Here is an 18,966-nt window from a genome sequence, read left to right on the forward strand (position 1 = left end):
CATGGTTCTGCTTCAGTACCTGAAAGTGAAAGTGATTCTGTCGTGTCTGACTCTTTGCGACCCCGTGGATTATACAGTCCATGGATTTCTCCAGGCCAGAATACTGGAGTGGATAGCCTTTCCCTTCTCCAGGGGACCTTTCCAACCCAGGGATCGAACGCAGTGCAGGTCTCCCGAATTGCAGGTGGATTCTTTACCAGCTGAGCCTACCGGGAAAGCCCAAGAATACTGGAGTGGGTAACCTATCCCTTCTACAGCAGATTTTCCTGACCCAGGAATCAAACTGGGTCTCCTGCATTGCAGGGGGATTCTTTACCAACTGAGCTATCAGGGAGGCCCTCAGTACCTAAGGATCTGCATTTTAAGACGAACCTCTCCCCCAGGAATCATGGTGCAGGAGGTCACAGGACCACGCTTTGGGAACTACTGGTCCTGGCAGAAAGCTGTCTTGACAGCCCACCACCAACGAAGAATAACTATTTGCCGATGACAGTATTCCTTTCCAGCCCCTTTGGGTTTCTCTGCTTCCTTCCCCTGGAATATTCTATTGGATCTGACAGCCCACGCTAAGATTCAAGCCCCATCTCCTTTACTTACCCTCTCCAAGCCTCAGTTTTCTCAAATGAGATAATACCTACCTCCCCAGGCTGTTGTTGTTGTTCAGTCACCCAGTCATGTCCAACTCTTTGCGACCCCATGGACTGCAGCACACCAGGCTTCCCTGTCCTTCACCATCTCCCAGAGCTTGCTCAAATTCACGTCATTAAGTCGGTGATGCCATCCAACCATCTCATCCTCTGTCATCCCCTTCTCCTCCTAAGAATGTATGTCTTATGCATAGTTCCTGACATTCTGGACTTCTGATTTCCAGCTCTCAAAAAGCAGCAGTGGCTAAGCTGTTCGGATTCCTACCGGTTTTTAAACAACAGTCCTGAGGAAGACCAGCAGATAATCGACGTGATGACTTCTCCCAGACTCATCCCCCTGTGGAAGGACTTTAAATACCTTCTAAGTGACATGATACAGAAAAGCACGGTAATGTATATGTAGGACAGACATGTTATTGGTCCCTGTCTGTCAGAAAAGTTATGAGCCTTTCAGAGGAGCATAGATCACCTATGGAAAGAGGAAGCAGGCAGGGAAGATCATAAGGACAACTATCCCCATAGCAGGAAGTGGGCCATCAACTTCCAAGTGAGCCTAGAGACCTCTTGCTGGGACATTTTGATAGTGAGAGGTGAACACTTTGGAGCACTGTCAGAAGAACTCACCCTCTGGGAAGAGAGATTTTTCTAGACGAGAAGGAAGAAGGTACCAGAGAGAACATTTGCCAACCTCAGGTTTGCTGTGACTTGACTCTGTAGAAGGATGCCAGGTGCATGTTTCATAGCACATGCTCTGTCACCATGGGATCATATATACACATGTGTATATGTGTGTGTGTATAGATAGGTTATTGTCCTCTGTCAAATTTAAAGGCCAGGTAGCATGTCCTGAAAGTCTTACTTAGTGCAATTTTAGGCTTTAATAAAGCTGCACTGACTTTTGGGACACCCTGTTACTTTACCTGTGGGCATATGGCAGTGTACTTGCCTTTATAATCTGTTAAATGTTTCTCTCATGACATGTGTACCCTATTAGACACAAGGGAAAATGTTCAAGGACAGGTATAGCTAACTTCACATTGGAAGGAATATCAGTTTCCCCTGATGTCCACATAGACCCTACAGTGGTTTGGTTCACCCTTGTGTTGAGGGTTTTGTTCCATGCTTGTGTAGTGCAGGTGTCCACAGGTGATAAACTGCATGTGTGGGTGTCACAGGAGTGATCCTTGGGGCTGAGGCAGAAATTTGACAATGGTTTCGATTGTGACTTGCGTGAGAATATATTTAGTGTATGTGTGTTCCTGGTCTCTGAGTTTAATGCCATGCCTCTTCCCAGCAAAATTTAGATGACCTGAAGACTGATGTAGTTGTGTTGAGTGACCGGTCCCAGATCCTATTCAAAGAGTCTCGCTATCCTCAAAACATGCCGCTTATATGCTACTACTTCAGTGACGCCCACTTCTTTTCTTCCCTCTCTTGGGTGACAACAAGCACAAAAGAAATACAGGTAAAACTCCCCAGTCTTTCTTCTCCTTAGCCCATTCTAAGTGGGGGCCATGCCTATGTAACTTCTGACCCTAGATTAATCCAGGAAGATATACCCCTTGAGTGAACATGATCTGGACCCAGGAGTCCTCCTTCATCCTTTCTCCAGTTACCATCTCCATGTTGAGTAAATATTATTCTTTTCCTAAAGTAGGCCAAGGTTAGGGAAAGAGTCCTAGGTTTCCTGATTTTACAGTATTTCCACTTCCTCAAACCAGTGGGTAAAGTCACTCTAGGATCTTCCAACTTCTCCTTAGCAAGAGAAAAATAGCTGACTACTCTGCCCTTTGCTCTTCTACTATCTACCCTAGATACTTTCCATCTTATTCTCTCTCAGGCTGTAGTATGGATGAAGAGCAAGACTGAAGACATGGTGGAGAAGAGAATGTTTTCCATGACAGATCGACTGCCACCCATCCAGTCCATGGTCCATACAGGTTCCTTTCACATCCTCGTGGTCTACTGTGGTGACCTGCTCCTGCGGCTCTTCGGGGACCACCTTCGGTCATTCAAATCCCTGGGGGTGGTACCCTGTCGCTTTAACATCACCTGCCTCTGCTATGACCCAGAAATGAAGATGCTTCTGTCGGGCATCCTGGGGGCAGTGGTCACCTGGACCATTGAGCGCAGTGGCAGAGGTCTCCAAATAGCCCACATGGTCGCCCTTCCTGGTGACGAGTTGGTCCATGACATCGTGCTGAACGGCCCCAACGGCTCCCTGCTTGCCATGTGCGAGAATGTGGTGAGGGTCCTGGAGCGCCAGGGCCATGGCCTCCTGGCAGAGGTGAAAAAGTTCTCTTCCACCATCAGTGGCTCCTCGATCACCTGCTGCTTCACCTGTTCTGAGCAGGGCTTTCTTTACGCCGGAAACAAGACTGGGGAGATCCAAGTGTGGAACCTCAATTGGGGCCACTGCCTCCACACTTTCAAGGCCCACTTCTCTTCGGTGATCTGTATCCGCAGCCAGCCAGAAGCCCACACCCTGCTCACAGCTGGCCGGGAAGGCATAATCAAGGAGTGGAACCTGACTTCAGGCAATCTACTGCGGCGGCTCGAACTGGGCGAGGAGCTGTATCGGCTCCAGTTTATTGACAACACCACTTTCTTCTGCCAGACTACCCACTCTTTCTCCTTGCGCAACCTGCCCTTCTTCTATAGCCTCTTCAATGTCTGTGGCTCCACTCCCCAGCAGGTGCGCCGGGTCCGCTGTGGCAGTAACTGGTTCCGGATCCTGTGCACCACCGAGGATGGCCTGCTGCGCTTCGTGTCCCCGATAACAGGGAATCTCCTGGTCATCACCTGGCCCTTCTCAATCCTGGACCAGGCCACGGATTGGGCCTACGACCCCAATAAAGAGGAGCTCTTTGTAGCAACAGGTAGCCCAGACGTGCTGGTCTTTGACACCACCCGCTCCCCTTGCATGGCCAAGTATCTCTTATGTGCCTCACCAGATTCTCAGGACCTGGTACAGTGCCTGGCTTATGGGCACTTCCACCTGGGCCGGGGTCTAGAAGGACTCATGTTCTCTGGATACCAGAGTGGTGTGATTAGAGTGCTCTCCCAGCACAGCTGTGCCCGGATTGAGACATACATGCACTTTGGGGCCGTCTTAGCCCTCTCTACACTGCCCGGAGGGCTCTCTGGTAGCCGAGAAAACTCTTTGCTCTGTTCCTATGGAATGGATGACTACATACACCTCTCAGAAGCTGTGCTTGAAGGGGTCAGAGTGAAACTGCGGACCCTTGCCAGCATTTTCTGCAGCTGTCAGCTAACACACTTGATACTCTTGCCCAAGTCAGTGGGTGCCATCACCCAGACTAACTGCCTGCGTCTCTGGAAGTTCCATGACTTTCTGTCTTCTGGCTCACAGGATGGCTCAATGTTCATAGAGACCTTGCCTTTGCACCAATGCACCATCATCTCTTTTGATGTCTGCCTGTCCCTGAGTCTTTTTGTCACGGGTGGCAGTGATGGCTCTGTCCGGATCTGGAATTTCCATGGGAGACTCATAGCCATGCTGGACTCATCACTGCACTTTGGCCCACTCTGCTTTGCAAATGACCGGGGTGACCTGCTTGTAACTTTCAACCAGAGTCTTTATCTGGTGTCCTGTTTAAAGCTGCTTCCCGCATCCCTGCTGGTTCGCCTCTCCCTTATGGGTCTGACAGATGAAGTGCTCGAAGTCCCTAAGCCTTTCATACCAAGCTTCTTCTTCTCCTTCGAGACCATGTTTGTGCCCAAGTATATCTACCCTGGACATGGGCAGCAGCAACTGGTGGGTCTGGAGAGTCTCGTCAATCATCGGGCCATTGCCTTTGATCATAACGTGCCACATGTCATTGAAGAAGACGAGCAAGGGAGCCCTGTGCTACTCTCTTCCTTCAAACATGATTTCGGGTATAAGGAAGCTGATGCGTCACAGGTGAAAAAGCCACCTTATTTCCATTATGTGCTTCCTCCCCAGCTACAGCTGACTACCTGGGATGAACTCAACCCCTATCAGATACTGCAATGCTACTTTGGCCACGGGCGGGAATGGCTCTTGGCTCCAGATTGCTACATCCCTAACTCAGTGATCCGGGCCCGTCTCTGGCCAGAGGGCAGCCCGATATCCCTGCAGTGCAGCCTGCACTCACCTGTGCGGGAGCTGGAATGGGACAAGTCTCAACAATTCTTCTTCTGGCACAGCCGGGCAAGAGCTATAAGCGATGTGGGATCATACATACATGAAAGGGAAGATGAAGACTTCCTCCTCACAAGAGCATCCAAGGATATCACTTACACTGTTCTTACAGACTCAGCAAACCGCAGTTGGCTGGGAAAAAAGATGAGTGAAATTGCTATCAATAGCCTGATTGAGACAATTCTCAATATTATAATCCATGCCACTCCACTGAAGTACCAGTGCTGTATTGGTGCTCTCGGGCAGATCTTTGCCTCTTACCAGGTTTCTCCACCCCTGCGCTCTGAAACAGCCCACCGTCTGTTGGATGATACAACCAATTCCAACCCACTGATTCGAGAGCTGGCCTGGGAAGGGCTGAAGCGTCTAGGAATGATTACTCATCTCTTTGCCGTGCCTCTGGCCCAGGGACTAATGGACAAAGATGACAGAGTGAGGAATAAGACCCTGAGCCTCATGGCTGATACTGGAATCCATTCTAAGACCTCACTCTTGAACTTGGTCCAGAATCGAGAGACTTTCCGGGAGATGCAGTAAGTTCTTTGTGCCTTCCTCCATTCTTTACTAGCTTCTGATTTTCTTCTTCCTCTTCCCCATTTTCCCCTTCCCTTCCTTCACTGTCTCTTCATATCTGTTCATGAGCTCTTCCTGTCTTTTTTTCCTTGTTCATAGTCTTTTCCCATTCCTAGCCTATCTGATGATCCCCTAACTGCCCACTCCTTTCTCCATTTCTTCTTCTGTTCCTGTTTGTCCCCTGCCTCTTTAAGAACCCCCTTCACCCTTTTCTTCTACCCTGGAAGCCCCCATTCAGGTCACTCCATTCATTGCCATCTTGACTTCCTAGACTTTTTCTTTCTTCTTGGCCATCATTTCCTCTAAATATGCTGTCTCTGTGAGTTACATTGCCCAGTTTCCTGCCAGTTCTATAACAGTTCTTTCCTTCTTGTTCTCCCTCTTGTCCCTGATTCAGCATGGTCCTTTCTCTCCTTTGACTTTCATAGGCAGGAAATGGTTGGGGAGGAAACCTTGGACCGTCTGCTGGGACTGCGAGCCCCAGATCTCCAAATCCTTCATACTCAAGTGGTGCAGCGATTGAATGAAAACCTGACCTTATACCAGGGTGATGAAAAGCCTACTTTTACTTTAGATGTCTCAGGGGCTTCTGAACTTACTGCCCTTTCCGAGGAAACTGATACTGTCCCTGAAGAACCTGAAGCTGCCTTCAAGCACAGCAAAGGCCCAAGACGGGGCCGACCAGTAGTCAGAAAGCACAGTATGTATGGGGTAATCTGATTCATGCCTCAGGGTCCCCAACGGGCAGGGCAGTTAGGGCTAAAGTGAGACAAGAGGTATCAGAGAAGAACAGAGATAAGTGGAAAGATCCTTTCACAGAAAAGAACCCTCCTGGGAAGGATCCACCCAAATTAAGAGGGACCCCAAAACCTATCTCTGTGGGACTCGGCAGAGGTGGGGTGGAGAGGGGAAGAGGGAAGGAAGGCACTGGGGATAAAGCAAGGAGAAGGCCTTCTTGTTAAAGGCCTCAGCCCCCTCTGTCACTACTTCTGTTATGGCAGTTCATCTTAGCTCAGTTGGGAAGGGTGTTATCTAAGACTCCCATGCTTTCCTTATCTGCATCTCCTGATTTTCCCTATAGCCCGAAAATTTTTGCGGAGCCTCAAGAAGCCCAAAGAAACTGGCACAGAGCCAGGTCCCTTAGAGGATGAAGGTGATCAGAGTGAAGCTGCACCCACTGAGGTGGAGGAGACTAGGTCTTCAGCCTCCAGTATATTAAAGGTTGCAAAAGATGATGAACAACAATCTTCAGAGGTAGATGCCTCAAAGGATCACGTGGCCTTGACCATGAAGATGTTGAGGAAGACACGTGACAAAAGAGGCCGTAAATCAGTATCTCAGAAAACCATGAAGAGGCGCAAAAGGAAAGTAACAGACGCTAAAGTTACATATGAGGGATTACCACATACTGGAAAGACAGACTCAATTACGAAGCCACTGCAAGGCACAGGGCGGGGTGCCTCTGGAGCTCCTGGCCTCAGGTCTAGAGATGGCTTGATGTGGCGGGACGACCTGTGTCGTCTTATGACCCTGAGGATATCTGGTTCCCAGACAAAAATGTTAGAAGCTCTCAACAATGAGCTAGTGACCACGGCTCAGGAGATGCTGGCTGATCGACGGCCCAGCTGGGAGCTTTTTCAGGAGATCTGCCCCCTGCTGAAGAAAGACAGTGAGGAACTGCTTGAGGACCTTGACTGGGATATAGCCTGGCCAGAGGAGAAACCAGTTTTTATTCACGGATCAGCAATTAGAGAGGACATGGTAATCAGAGGCATGGAAGAGGAGACAAGAGAGACGCAAGAGCAAAAGACAGAAAAGGACACGCAGGACCTGTGGGAAACCCATGTAAGTCCAAAAAAAGGCAAGAAGAAGAAAGTTCTTTTTGCACAACCAGAACTAAGCAAGGGAAAACGAATATCAAAGAAAGAAGAGAAAAAATCCTCTAAACCTTCTAAACAGAGGAAAGCAGTCCAGCAGGAGATAAAAGTGGATAAAAAAGAGAAGCTAGCCAAAGAAGAGAGGGGCATGAGTCAGGAAGTGGAGGAGGTGGCCAAATTAAAGGAGAAAGTGGTTGAGCAAGAAAGAAGGCCACTTAAGGATGAGATAAAACTGTCTTGGCAGGAGTGGAAGAAGTCATGGGATCAATGGAAAAATGCTTTCAGTGAGACAAGGATATCATGGGATGAATGGAAGAACACATGGGAAAGCCAGCGTCATCAGGAAGAGGAGCAACTACCTGAGGAGGAAGAGCCGCTGCTCCCGGATGCAGAAGAGGAACAAGTCAGAAGGGACAAGACGAAGCGGACATGGGATGAATGGTCACAGATCTGGGAAAAGATGTCAGCCAGGGCCAGGGAGAAGATGTTGGTGACTCAGGAGGAAGTGACCCTGGAGGAAGAACCACCTCAGGAGTGGGAAGAAGAAGCAGAAGCAACAGCAGAAGAAGAAGAAGAAGAAGAAGAAGAAGGAGAAGCACCAATGACGGAAGAGCAGAGGCAGATCCACCAAGAATACAAACAGGCCCAGGCTGAGCGAAAACGGGCCAAGGCTGAAAGAAGACGGGCCCAAGAAGAGAGGAAGCTAGCTCAGGAAGAGGAGAAGCTAGCACATGAAGAGAGGAGACTAGCTCAGGAAGAGAGGAAAATGGCCCAAGAGTATGAGAAACTGGCCGAGAAAGACAGGAAAATGGTCCAGATGGAGAGGAAGCTTATCCAGAATGAGGAAAAACTAGCCCAAATAGAGGAGATGCTGAGCCAGGATGCAGAGAAATTGGCCCAGCAAAGGAAGAGACTAGCCAAGAAATTGGAGAAACTGGCCCGAGAAGAAGAGAACATAGCAAAGAAAGGAGGGAAGCTAGCTGAAGTCAAAAAGATAATGATGCAGAAATTGGATAAACTGGCCCAGAAGGAGCTAGATCTAGCATGGCAAGAAAAGGAACTAGCCCAGGAATTGGAGGATCTGACCTGGGAAGAGGAGGAACTGGCTGTGAAAGAAGAGGAACTGAATCAGGAAGAGGAGGAACTAATCAATGAACGGAACAGGCTGGATCAGGAAGAGATGACACTGCCATCGCAAGAAGAGAAACTGGATGCGGAAGAGAAAGCAGTGATCCAGGAGGAAGAACTGCTGGTTCAGGAGAAGAAGAGACTGTCCCGGGACAAAGAAAATCTGTCTGAGGAAAAGGAAGGACTTGATCAGAAAAGGGAGCAACTGATGGAGAATAAGCATAAATTGACCCAGGAAGAAGAGCTGCTGATCCAAGAAGAGAAGGAACTAGCCCAAGACAGGGTAAAACTTCCTGGAGAAGAGGAAAAACTTACCCAGAAGAGGGAGCAACTGATGGAGAAAAAGCAGAAACTGGCCCAAGAGGAAGAGCTACTGATCCAGGAAGAGAAGAAACTGGCCCAGAACATGGAAACACTGACAGTGAAGGAGGCAAAACTTGCCCAGAAAAGGGAGAAATTGATAAAGAATAAGCAGAAACTGGCCCAGGAGAAGACTAAGCTTGTCCAAAACATGGAGGAACTTCCCCAAAGCAAGGAAATACTGGCCTGGAGGCTAAAAAACCTGACCCAGGAGAAGGAGAAACTGGCTCAGGAGAAGGTGAAATTGGCTCAGAGGAGGGAAAACTTAATCCGGCTCCAAGAAATCCTCATCCAGAACAGAAAGAAATCAGTCCCTGAGAAGGAGGAGTATGACATGTATAAGAATAGGCTGGTTCAGATAGAGAAGAAGCTGATGGAGGAAAAAGAGAAACTCTTCCAGAAGAAGGAGAAACTGGCTACCGTTGAGGAGAAACTGACCCAATTAGAGGGAAGCCTGGCTGAGAAACAGCACAAAGTAGCCCATGACAAAATGAAATTAGCCATGGGGAAGAGGGCAATGTTCCAAGAACTGAACCAGCTCAGAGGTGACTGGTCTACTACCAGGGAAGAAAAGGCACTGGACATGGAAATGAAAATACTGACCTGGGAGAAAGAGACACTGGCTGAGCAAAAGGAAATTCTCTTTAAGGAAGAAACTCAAGAAACTTCCAAAGAGAAAAGACCAACTAAGGATGAACTAGAGCTAATCAAGAGGAAATTGTCACTAGAGGAAAAGATATTGCTCTATGAAGAAAGGATCCTGGCCACAGAGCAAACAGACATGGCCAAAGAAAAACTGGAATTTACCAGAGGAGAGAGAGTATATGCCCAGGAACAAAGGAAGCTAGCCAGGTTACTAAGAAAATTAGCTAAAGAAAGCAAGGGCATTTCCAAGGAACCATTAAAAGTGAGCAGCAAAGCCTTAAAGACACTTCAAGACCTTATTAAAGAAGAAAGGAAACTAACCCAGGAAGAAATAGAGATGACAAAGTTAAAGAGGTTATTTGTCCTTAAGGAAAGGGAATTGAACGAGGTACAGAATGAACTTGATGCCAAGGACTGGGATTTTTCCAAGGAACAACCAGAAATTACCATAGATGAGAAGAAACTGGCTAAGAGGCAGAGAAGACTAGCCAAGGAAATTAGAAGATTGATAAAGAGGGAGAAAAATATTACTGAACAAGAAAGCATATTGGCCAGGCAACAGAGAGATGTCATACAGGAAATAGAGGAAGAAGAAACAACAGAGGAAGAAGAGGCAAAGTCATTCCTTAAACAAAAGTCAAGAAAAAGAGAAAAGCTAAAGACAGCTGATACACAACAGGAAGAGTTACTCAGCCAAGAGGACGAGGTGAAAAGTGTGAAAAGTGAGGAGAGCTCTTCTGAAGAAATGGAACGCCTGTTAGATGAAATAGAGCAAGAGAGTTTGTCTGAGGAGGAGGAGGAAGAAGAGGAAGAGGAGGAGGAAGAGGAGGAAATGGAAGAGGAGGAGGTGAAGGAAGAGGGAATGGTAGAGGAGGAGTTGGTGAAGGAGGAAGAGGAAGGGAAGGAGAGGAAGAAGAAGAAAAGGAAAAAGAAAAAAAAAGTGCAGGAAAAGGAAGAGAAGGAAGAGGGGAAAGAGGAAGTAGCTGAGGAGGAAAGCACAAGTGATGAAGAGATGGAACATCTGAGTGAGAAAGAGGAAGGAGAGCACAGAATCTTGTTAGAAAAAGAGGTAGACAAGAAAAAAACAATTTTTAAAAGAGAAAAAACATATAAGTTACCAGAAGGAGGAAAAAAGCACTTAAGAGGAAGAGAAGAAGTCCTTTCTATTGAAAAAAGAATCCCTGACATCCAAAGCAGTGCTGTAAAACTGGAAGTTCTGAAAAGCCCTTCCAAGCAACTGATCTCAGTCGTTCTGGAGAGCAAAGAGAAGCTATCAGAGCCAGTGCTAACTAAACAAATATCCTGGGAAGATAAGGCCGTAGCATTTGGGAAGCCTGGAGTATTCCCAGGGGCAGGGTTTATAGATAAACAAGAACTGTTGAAGAAATATAAGCCCATACCTCTACAAGTTTTGGATATAGTTTTGGAGGCCCAGGAGCCTGACTTAGAGACCCCATATTTATCCCACATGCTGAGGAAGACCATGGAAGCTCAGAAACTCCAAGGCAAACCACTGGGGGCCAAGTGGCAGTGGATCCTGCAGCGTCATCCATCTCTGAAGAAACAGAGTGAGGTACAATTACCTTTGTCCAAAATCCTGGCTGAGGAAATCTACACAGACATCAGTGTCTCGGATGTAGAGTGGATCCGCCACGTCCTAGAAAAGATGGAGGCAGGAGAACAGCTTTCCAGGGATAGTTTCCACCGATTGTGCCAGCTTCTCAAAGACCTCACCGCAAAGGAGAACTTAGAGTGGATACACCTGGCCAAGCTCGAAGCCATCGTGTACCATCACAAGCAGATCATGGAATCCCGAGGCACACATGTCTCCAAGCCCAGTAAGGAGCCCCTGGGTCCAAAGTACCTCAAAGTGATCCCTCCCATCAAAGGAAAGGAAAAGGAGAGCTGGCTCAAACATCTGGCTCAAACATCCACACCAAAGTCTCTGTTAGCTACCAAAGGGATCCCAGACCCGAAGGCTATCAACTGGCATCTTCTGGGAGAGCCTTACCGGAGTGCGCGGGCAAAGCAGATAGCCACTGCTCTCAGGGGGATGGAGATGCGATACTATGATTCTGCCACAAGAGACATTTTCACAGGTGCCCTGGACTGTGTTGAAAAACAAACCCTGGCGCTGATGTTTCAGAAAGACTTCTGGGCTTTTAAGGATAAGGGCAGGTTTTCCAGGTTGCCCAAGTTGGAGAAGAAGGCACGACCCGTCTCTAAAGTAAAGGAGGAGGTGCCTCTGTGGGAGACGTTTGTGGCACTGTACCATGTTCTGCGGATGTTGCAGGAGCGATATGCAAGAGACAGTGCTGCATGGATGGAACAATTCAACCGTCTTATGGACCTATACCAGCTTAAGTCTCCCCGAATTCAGAAGCTGATGCAGGACTTGCTACTGAGAGAAGAGCCCCAATTCCAAGAGGTCACTTACAAAGAGGCCCTAAGGGCCGTGGAGCTAGCCCCTGGGGAGCGGTTGTTCTACCACCTGCTCTGTGGTGGCTCTCAAGCCCCTAAAGAGCCTCTGGCATTCCAGGAGGTGGTTCCCCTCCCTGGGCAGAACAATGTGCGTACCATGCTCCCCATGGGCATTGCCCAGTATGGGATCTTAGAGCTTGCCTGGAAGAGCCTGCCGGAAGCTGATTTACACCTCACCAATGAACTGCCCTATGTAGCTGCTCCTACTCTCTGATTTGGGACTGGAGAGGCGGGGCTTTTCATTCCTACCTGGAGAAAGGCCTTGTCACCAGGATCTAGACCTTTACCCCTAGGACTCACAGGGAGGTAGAGCCAGGCCAAAGCTCTTTCCCTGGACAATTCCAGAAACTAGCCTTTATACGTGGAATAAAGAGGAGGTTCTCATTTACAACAAGCACCGTGATGGGTCCTTTTTTCCTCAAACATTGCTTCTCTAGGAAGATAGCCAGGGAGACCAGACACTCACCTACTCCTGAGAGTGGGAAAACTCCTCCTGAGCCAGTGGTGCTCACCCTCCAGAGGCGTTCTGGCAGAAGAGTCTGTCTTTGTCCTCTTTCTTCCTTGCCCCCCACCATTCTCCCCTAAAGACCAGAGGAAGGGAAGCACCTGGCACAAAAATGAATGTATATTTGGCATTAATATAAGAGGCATTGGTACAATGGAAAGAAAATGGATTTTAGAATCAAAAGACCTAGCATTTTGCCCTTGGATCTTGGATGTACACAGTGGAGGCAGACTCTAGTTCCCTGATCATAGTTCTGCATGCTGATGCCTAATTCCCAAACAGCCTGTATGGTGGGTGTCAAGAAAATCCTCAGAATATGGGAAAAACTTCAAGTTCTAGCCAGTACCACCTGGTGACCTCATTACTGGATGGCATTAAAAGATGAGGCCATTTGAGGTTAAAGCAGAAAGCAAAGGAGGGAAGGCTATGTCTTTCACTTCCTTTGCCAACCTAAACATGGGTTTGGGGGAGGATGATAGAATGAAAATTTGAAAGATTAGGTGTAAACTCTAATAGGCCCTGGACATTCTAGGGACTTATGATCCTTCTCTCTAGTGATTAAGGAGACAAGAGGGGCTTCCTTGATGGTCTGGAGTTAAGAATACACTTTGCAATGCAAAGGACACTGGTTTGATCCCTGGTCTAGAAGGATTCCACATGCCATGGAGCAACTAAGCCCATGTTCCACAACAAGAGAACACACCACAAGGAGAAGCCTGTGCTCACTGCAACTAGAGAAAGCCTGTGTGCAGCAGTGAAGACCCATCACAGCCATAAATAAGTAAATCTTAAAAAAAAAAAAAAAAGACAAGTTAAAGGGAAAGAGTTAATAAAGTGGAGGAAGTTGTCACTGCCAGTAATGGTGATCCTCCCCAATCTCCTCTTCCCACTATGAAGACTTCAAAACTGCCTCTTTCCAGGTAAGCCAAACCAACAGATTCTAGCAAGTAGCCCATCTATGCGATTTGCCACCCTCGATCCCAACCTCTCCTTTATTCTACTCCCTCCACCTGAGTTTGCTTTTGTGGGGAATCCAGGAATAGAGGGCAACAGAACATTTTGAGAAGTTGGATTCACTTTGAAGGCCAAGGATAATGAGAGCCCTGAGTATGTAGTAGGGTTCTTGCACGTCAGATTACATACTAGGCCTGGAGTATGGAATATATGCAAGCTGGGGGCTGGGGATACGGAGTCTCAAAAAGGATGATCAACCCAACAGCCAGGCAAGGCAGCAGAAGTAAGGATGGTCCAGCTGGCTCTGCAGTCTTGACCTGAATCATTTCTCCTTTCTGGCATCTGTTTACTTGTCTGTGTCAAAAAGAAGACAATATATATTACAAATATAAGGCATGAAAGAGGAGACATCACTACAGACCCTACAGACATTAACAGGGTAAAGACTAATATGAGCAACTCTATGCCCATAAATGTGACAACACAGATGAAAAGGACAAATTCCTAGAAAGATCCAGAAATGGAATAGTAATACTTATCAAATCTATTTTGCAGGATTTCAGTGGGTCTTCCAGTCAACAAACAACAAATAAAACACTGTGACAAGAAATAGTCTTAACTGTTGCCCCAGAGTCAGGAAATCTATAGATGGCTCTTCAATTCTATGGATGGTAGTGGCTATGGCTATGATGACCTGGGTAGCCTTTTGCCTCTACCAGAATGGCAGAGACCAGGGCTTGTTTGTATTTTCTCTTTAGTATGGAAAATTTCAATCACTAAAGTAGAAGAGAGTATTATCATGAACCCCCAGATCCCTAACACCCCATCACTTAATTATAAACATCTTGCAAAAACTGCTTCATCTATTTTTTCCTTAATTGAAATATTTTAAAATAAATCCCAGACATCATGATGTCTTTGATATCAAAGGACCCTAAGTCCTTTGACACTCATCTCTAAAAAATAAAATTTTGCTATATAAAAATTTTCACAGCTAATGAAACAATCCTTTACTATTATCCAATGCTCTATGCAAATTTCCCTGGTTGTCCCCAAAAGTGTCCTTTTATGCTTAATCTGTTTGAATCAGAATTCAAACAAGGGCTACATACTGGATTTTATTGTTATGCTTCCTAAAAAGTTGGCTTAAAGCTCAACAATCAAAAAACTATGATCATGGCATCTGGTCCCATCACTTCATGGCAAATAGATGGGGAGACAGTGACTGACTTTATTTTTCTGGGCTCCAAAATCACTGCAGATGGTGATTGCAGCCATGAAATTAAAAGACACTTGCTCTTTGGATGGAAAGTTATGACCAACCTAGACAGCATATTAAAAAGCAGAGACATTACTTTGCCAACAAAGGTCTGTCTAGGCAAGGCTATGGTTTTTCCAGTAGTTATGTATGGATGTGAGAGTTGGACTATAAAGAAAGCTGAGCACCGAAGAATTGATGCTTTTGAACTGTGGTGCTGGAGAAGACTCTTGAGAGTCCCTTGGACTGCAAGGAGATCCAACCAGTCCATCCTAAAGATCAGTCCTGAGTGTTCATTAGAAGTACTGATGTTGAAGCTGAAACTCCAATACTTTGGCCACCTGATGTGAAGAGCTGACTCATTTGAAAAGACCCTGATACTGGGAAAGATTGAGGGCAGGAGGAGGAGGAGACAACAGAGGATGAGATGGTTGGATGGCATCACTGACTCAATGGAGATGAGTTTGGGTAAACTCTAGGAATTGGTGATGGACACAGAGGCCTGGCATGCTGCAGTCCAGGGGGTCTCGACTGAATGACTGAGCTGAACTGAACTGAAGACTCTTAATCTTAAATATTTACACTCATCTCTCTCCGGTTTTTTTCACACTGTAGATTTGTTGAAGACACTGAATCAGTTATCCTTTAGGTTTCTCCCATGTAGTTTTCTGATTGAGCAGAGTTTTGCTAAATGAGATCCGGTTGTGTGTCAGGGGTGCATGAAACTTCTGAAATTAGATTAAAAAGACTTGTTGGTATGTGCAAGGTATTCCTCCACCCACTGCCTTGGAGAGGGAGCATTCTTCCAAATTTGTTCTTCTCCAGGTACTCTCAGTTCTGGGGTATCCTACAGATTGTTCATATATCTTTTTTTTTTTTTTTCAGATTGTTCATATATCTTATAACAAATTTGGGGTCATTTTAAGGCTTTTGGCTTTTACTCTGCATTTGATGGAAACCATAGGAGGGTTCTGAGAAGATGAGTGATAAAAAATCTAATGTACATGGCCCTGGCGGTCCAGTGGTTAGAACTCCGCACTTTCACTGCCGAGGGCAAGGGTTCAATCTCAGGTTGTGGAACTAACATCCCTCAAGCTGCACATGTCTCGGCCAATAAAAACCCATCAATTTTCATATTCAAAACGCATCCTATGTGTGGATAATAGATTGTGGTAAGGGAGTCAGAGGCTGGGGGCAGGAATGCAAACAGGGAGATTAATGACGAGGTTACTACAACAATTCAGAGGAAAGAGGGCAGTGGGTCTGAACCAGGGAGAAAGAGGCAGTAAACACGAGGAGTATTGGGCAGTTTTGGACCCATCTAGAGGTAGAGCCACTGGAATTTGCTGTCAGAATGGACGTGAACAGGAGAGAAAGAAGGAGTCAAAGATGACCCCAAGGTTTGGGGCTTGACCAGCTGGAAAGCTGGAGGCACCATCAATTTAGTTGGGGAAGATTAACAAGGAGTTGGTACTAGGAAGATTAGGAGTTCATGAATTCAGTCTTGGACGAATTGAGATTGATGTGCCCATGAGACATTTAAAAGGAGATGTCCAGAAGGCAACTGGATATAAGTCTGGAGTTTAGGAGACAGGTTTGTAGTGGGGTCATAAGTTTGGCAATCGCTGGTGTGTAGATGATTCTTTAAAAAATCCAAGAGACTGGATGAGATGACCAAGGAAGTGGATGTGGATAAAGAAAGAGAAACAAGGATTGTAGCCTGAGGACCTCTAACATTAAAAGGGCAGGGAGAAGTCAGCCTAGGAAACTGAGGAACGCTAATGAGTAGAAAGAAAAATCAAGAAACCTCTGGTGTCACAGAAACTAAGTGAAGAAACTGTACCAAGGAGGAAGGAGTGATCAATTGTGTCAAGTGCGGCTAACAGGTCAAGCAGAAAATAATTGAAAGTCAGTGATTATATTTAGCAAGATGAAGATTATCAGTAACCCTGACAAGAGCAGTTTTGGTAGAGTGATGAGTGCAAAAGTCTGATTAGACTGCTTTAAAGACAGAACAAGAGAAAAGGAATTGGAAGCAAGAAATATAGATATTTTCTAGTAACTTTGCTAGAAATGTGACAGTAGTTGATGACAGAAAGGAAATAAAAGTCTGTGTGTGTGTGTGTGTGTGTGTGTGTGTGTGTGTGTTTTCAAGGTAAGGGAATTGCTGGAGTCAAGAACTTGATAAATAGAGAATTCTCTGGTGGTCCAATGGTTAGGACTCGTGGCTTTCACTGCAGGCCAGGGTTCAATCCCTGGTGGGGGAACTAAGATCCCACAAGACACTTGGCCAAAAAAAAAAAAGAGAGAGAGAGAAATTGATAAACAAAAAAAAAAAAGGTGAGATTGGACTTCCCTGGTGGTCCAGTGGCTAAGATTCTGTGCTCCCAATGCAGGGGCCCTGGGTTTGATCCCTGGTTAAAGAACTAGATTCCACATGCTGCAACTAAGACTTGGTGCAACCAAATAAATTTAAAAATTTTTAAAAAGGGTGAAATCTAGTGCCCAAGTGGAGAGACTAGAGTTAGATCAAATCATGGTTTAGTTGTGGGATGAGCACTAGAGGAATGTGCATACAGAGGTACAGAGGTAGATTAGTAGGTAGGTGGGTGAGTCTGGAGATCCTCTTCTGATAGCTTATATTTTCCCAGTGAAATGAGAAGCAGGGTTATTAGCTGAGGGAAAGGGAATGGGAGTATGTGTTTGAAAAGTTGGGTATGACAGTGAATGGACTTAGGGAAAAAAAAGGGCTGGGAAGCATTAAGAATGATTTGATACTGTATCTACTTATACCTAGAGATACTTAGAAGAGTCAAATTCATAGAGAGTCAGAAAGTACATTGGCAGATGCCAGCAGCTTGGGGGTGGGAAGGGGGAATCAGGAGTTAGTGTTTAATGGGGACAGAGTTTCAGTTTAGGAAGGTGAAAAACTGGGGAGATGGATGATGGTGAGAGCTGCACAACAATGTGAATGTACTTAGTGCCACTGAACTATACAGTTAAATATGGCTAAAATAGTATGTTTTATGTGACTTTTACCATAATAAAAAAAAATTTTTTTTAATGAGTTGAGTTTGGGTCGGGTCCAGTTGGACTACTTAAGGAGAGAAGTGACCCCGCGGGGCCTCCTGGGAAAGCTCCCTCTCTCCCCAGGGTCTCCAGAGAGACAGCTGTAATTCCCTGGCTCCAAGAAACACAAGGAGCTAGGCAGGCAGCACACAGGAACTAGTTTCCCAGCATTGTGTAGGTTAGGGGTTATGGTTCCCATCCACTCCCAACACCGCCTTCACAGCTACCTACTTACCGCAGGCAACACTAGGCAGGTGGATTGGCCTGGTGGCAAGGTAAACCCCAAGGAGCTTCCCCACGAGCATCCCGGGAGCTGCAGCCGCACCTTCCCGACCCCCGACCCCCCGCGCCGTCCTCTCCCTAGGCCTGGGGTCCCTAGGGAACAAGCTAAGGCTGAAGTGAAAGGCGGAACTTAACGAAACTTGGGACGGATGGTATTGGAAACTGCATGATTCAGCAGCACACTGGAAAAATCCAAACTTCCAGCCGTTACGTCTCCAGGAGACGGAGAAAGACTTGGCTTAAGGAGCGCTGCATAGACGCCGGGAAACGTCGTCCTGCCTCCGCGGCCCAAACCGGAGTCGTAGTTCACTCACCGTCGTGGGTGTTGTTCCAAGTCTCCTGCCTGGAGGGACGAGATCTCCCGCCCAGAGAGAGATCGCGTATTACTAGCCACCCTTTCACGCGGGTCTCTCTGTCCCTCCCTTCTGGTGTCTCCGACTGAAGAGCGGGAAAACCGCGAGACCCGTGGAGAAAAGAGGCCGAAGAGCGCGTGAGAGGCCAAGAATGGGCGCCGCCGAGCGGGAGAAGGCGAAGCAAGCCTCGAGAGGCTTCAGGTATGGAAAGTGGGGCGTGGGGTGGGGCAGGGCCTTTGAGTGGGCGCCAGCGCACGCACGTCACTCACATCTCCGCGCTAGTCTGAGCTGTGCCCGCCCCCTTGCCCGGTGGGGCTCGCGTGCTTTCCCGCCAAAATGCTGTGGCCGCGCCTCCCGGCCCGAGCTGGGCGGGAGCGAGATCCTCGCAGAGGGCCGGGCGGACGCCGAAGGGAGCGTTGGTGTGACTCACGCGCGTCCCCCCTCCCGACCAACCTGCACAGGGACGGAGCGGGGCCGTTCTCTCAAGTTCGCCCTCCAGTGGCCTCCCTGCCTGTTTGCCTGTGAGGGTTAGCGCAGAAAGAAGCCAGAGGAATGTTTGGATCTGTCTGCTCCATCTCCTACCACTGGTGTTTTTATAAAAGGTTTTGCTTTGTGGCTTCATCTGGCCTGGTGGGGCTCGGGCGCAGG

The 18,966-nt window shown here is 47.2% G+C and overlaps 1 protein-coding gene and 1 long non-coding RNA gene across 3 annotated transcripts; one reads left to right on the forward strand and one right to left on the reverse strand.

Moving 5' to 3' along the window:
* Positions 1 to 851: 851 nt before the first annotated feature.
* Positions 852 to 18,533, reverse strand: LOC122421683. The gene is made up of 5 exons (XR_006263559.1): positions 18,280 to 18,533; positions 12,364 to 12,503; positions 11,000 to 11,073; positions 4,787 to 4,965; positions 852 to 931 (listed from the first exon to the last, which is right to left on the reverse strand). It is a non-coding gene; the product is annotated as an uncharacterized LOC122421683 (long non-coding RNA).
* Positions 881 to 12,167, forward strand: WDR87 (WD repeat domain 87). 2 transcript variants are annotated; one of them, XM_043437896.1, is made up of 6 exons: positions 881 to 1,035; positions 1,942 to 2,112; positions 2,488 to 5,366; positions 5,835 to 6,106; positions 6,488 to 8,508; positions 8,761 to 12,167. In XM_043437896.1, the coding sequence occupies exons 1-6, from the start codon at positions 961 to 963 to the stop codon at positions 12,109 to 12,111; spliced, it is 8,769 nt and encodes a 2,922-aa protein (XP_043293831.1). In that variant the 5' UTR covers positions 881 to 960; the 3' UTR covers positions 12,112 to 12,167. The 2 variants fall into 2 exon arrangements, with proteins under 2 accessions (XP_043293831.1, XP_043293832.1); XM_043437897.1 differs by having other exon boundaries at positions 1,942 to 1,988; positions 2,481 to 5,366.
* Positions 18,534 to 18,966: the final 433 nt, after the last annotated feature.

Source organism: Cervus canadensis, chromosome 18, assembly GCF_019320065.1.
Source record: "Cervus canadensis isolate Bull #8, Minnesota chromosome 18, ASM1932006v1, whole genome shotgun sequence".
NCBI classification, from domain to species: Eukaryota; Metazoa; Chordata; class Mammalia; order Artiodactyla; family Cervidae; genus Cervus; species Cervus canadensis.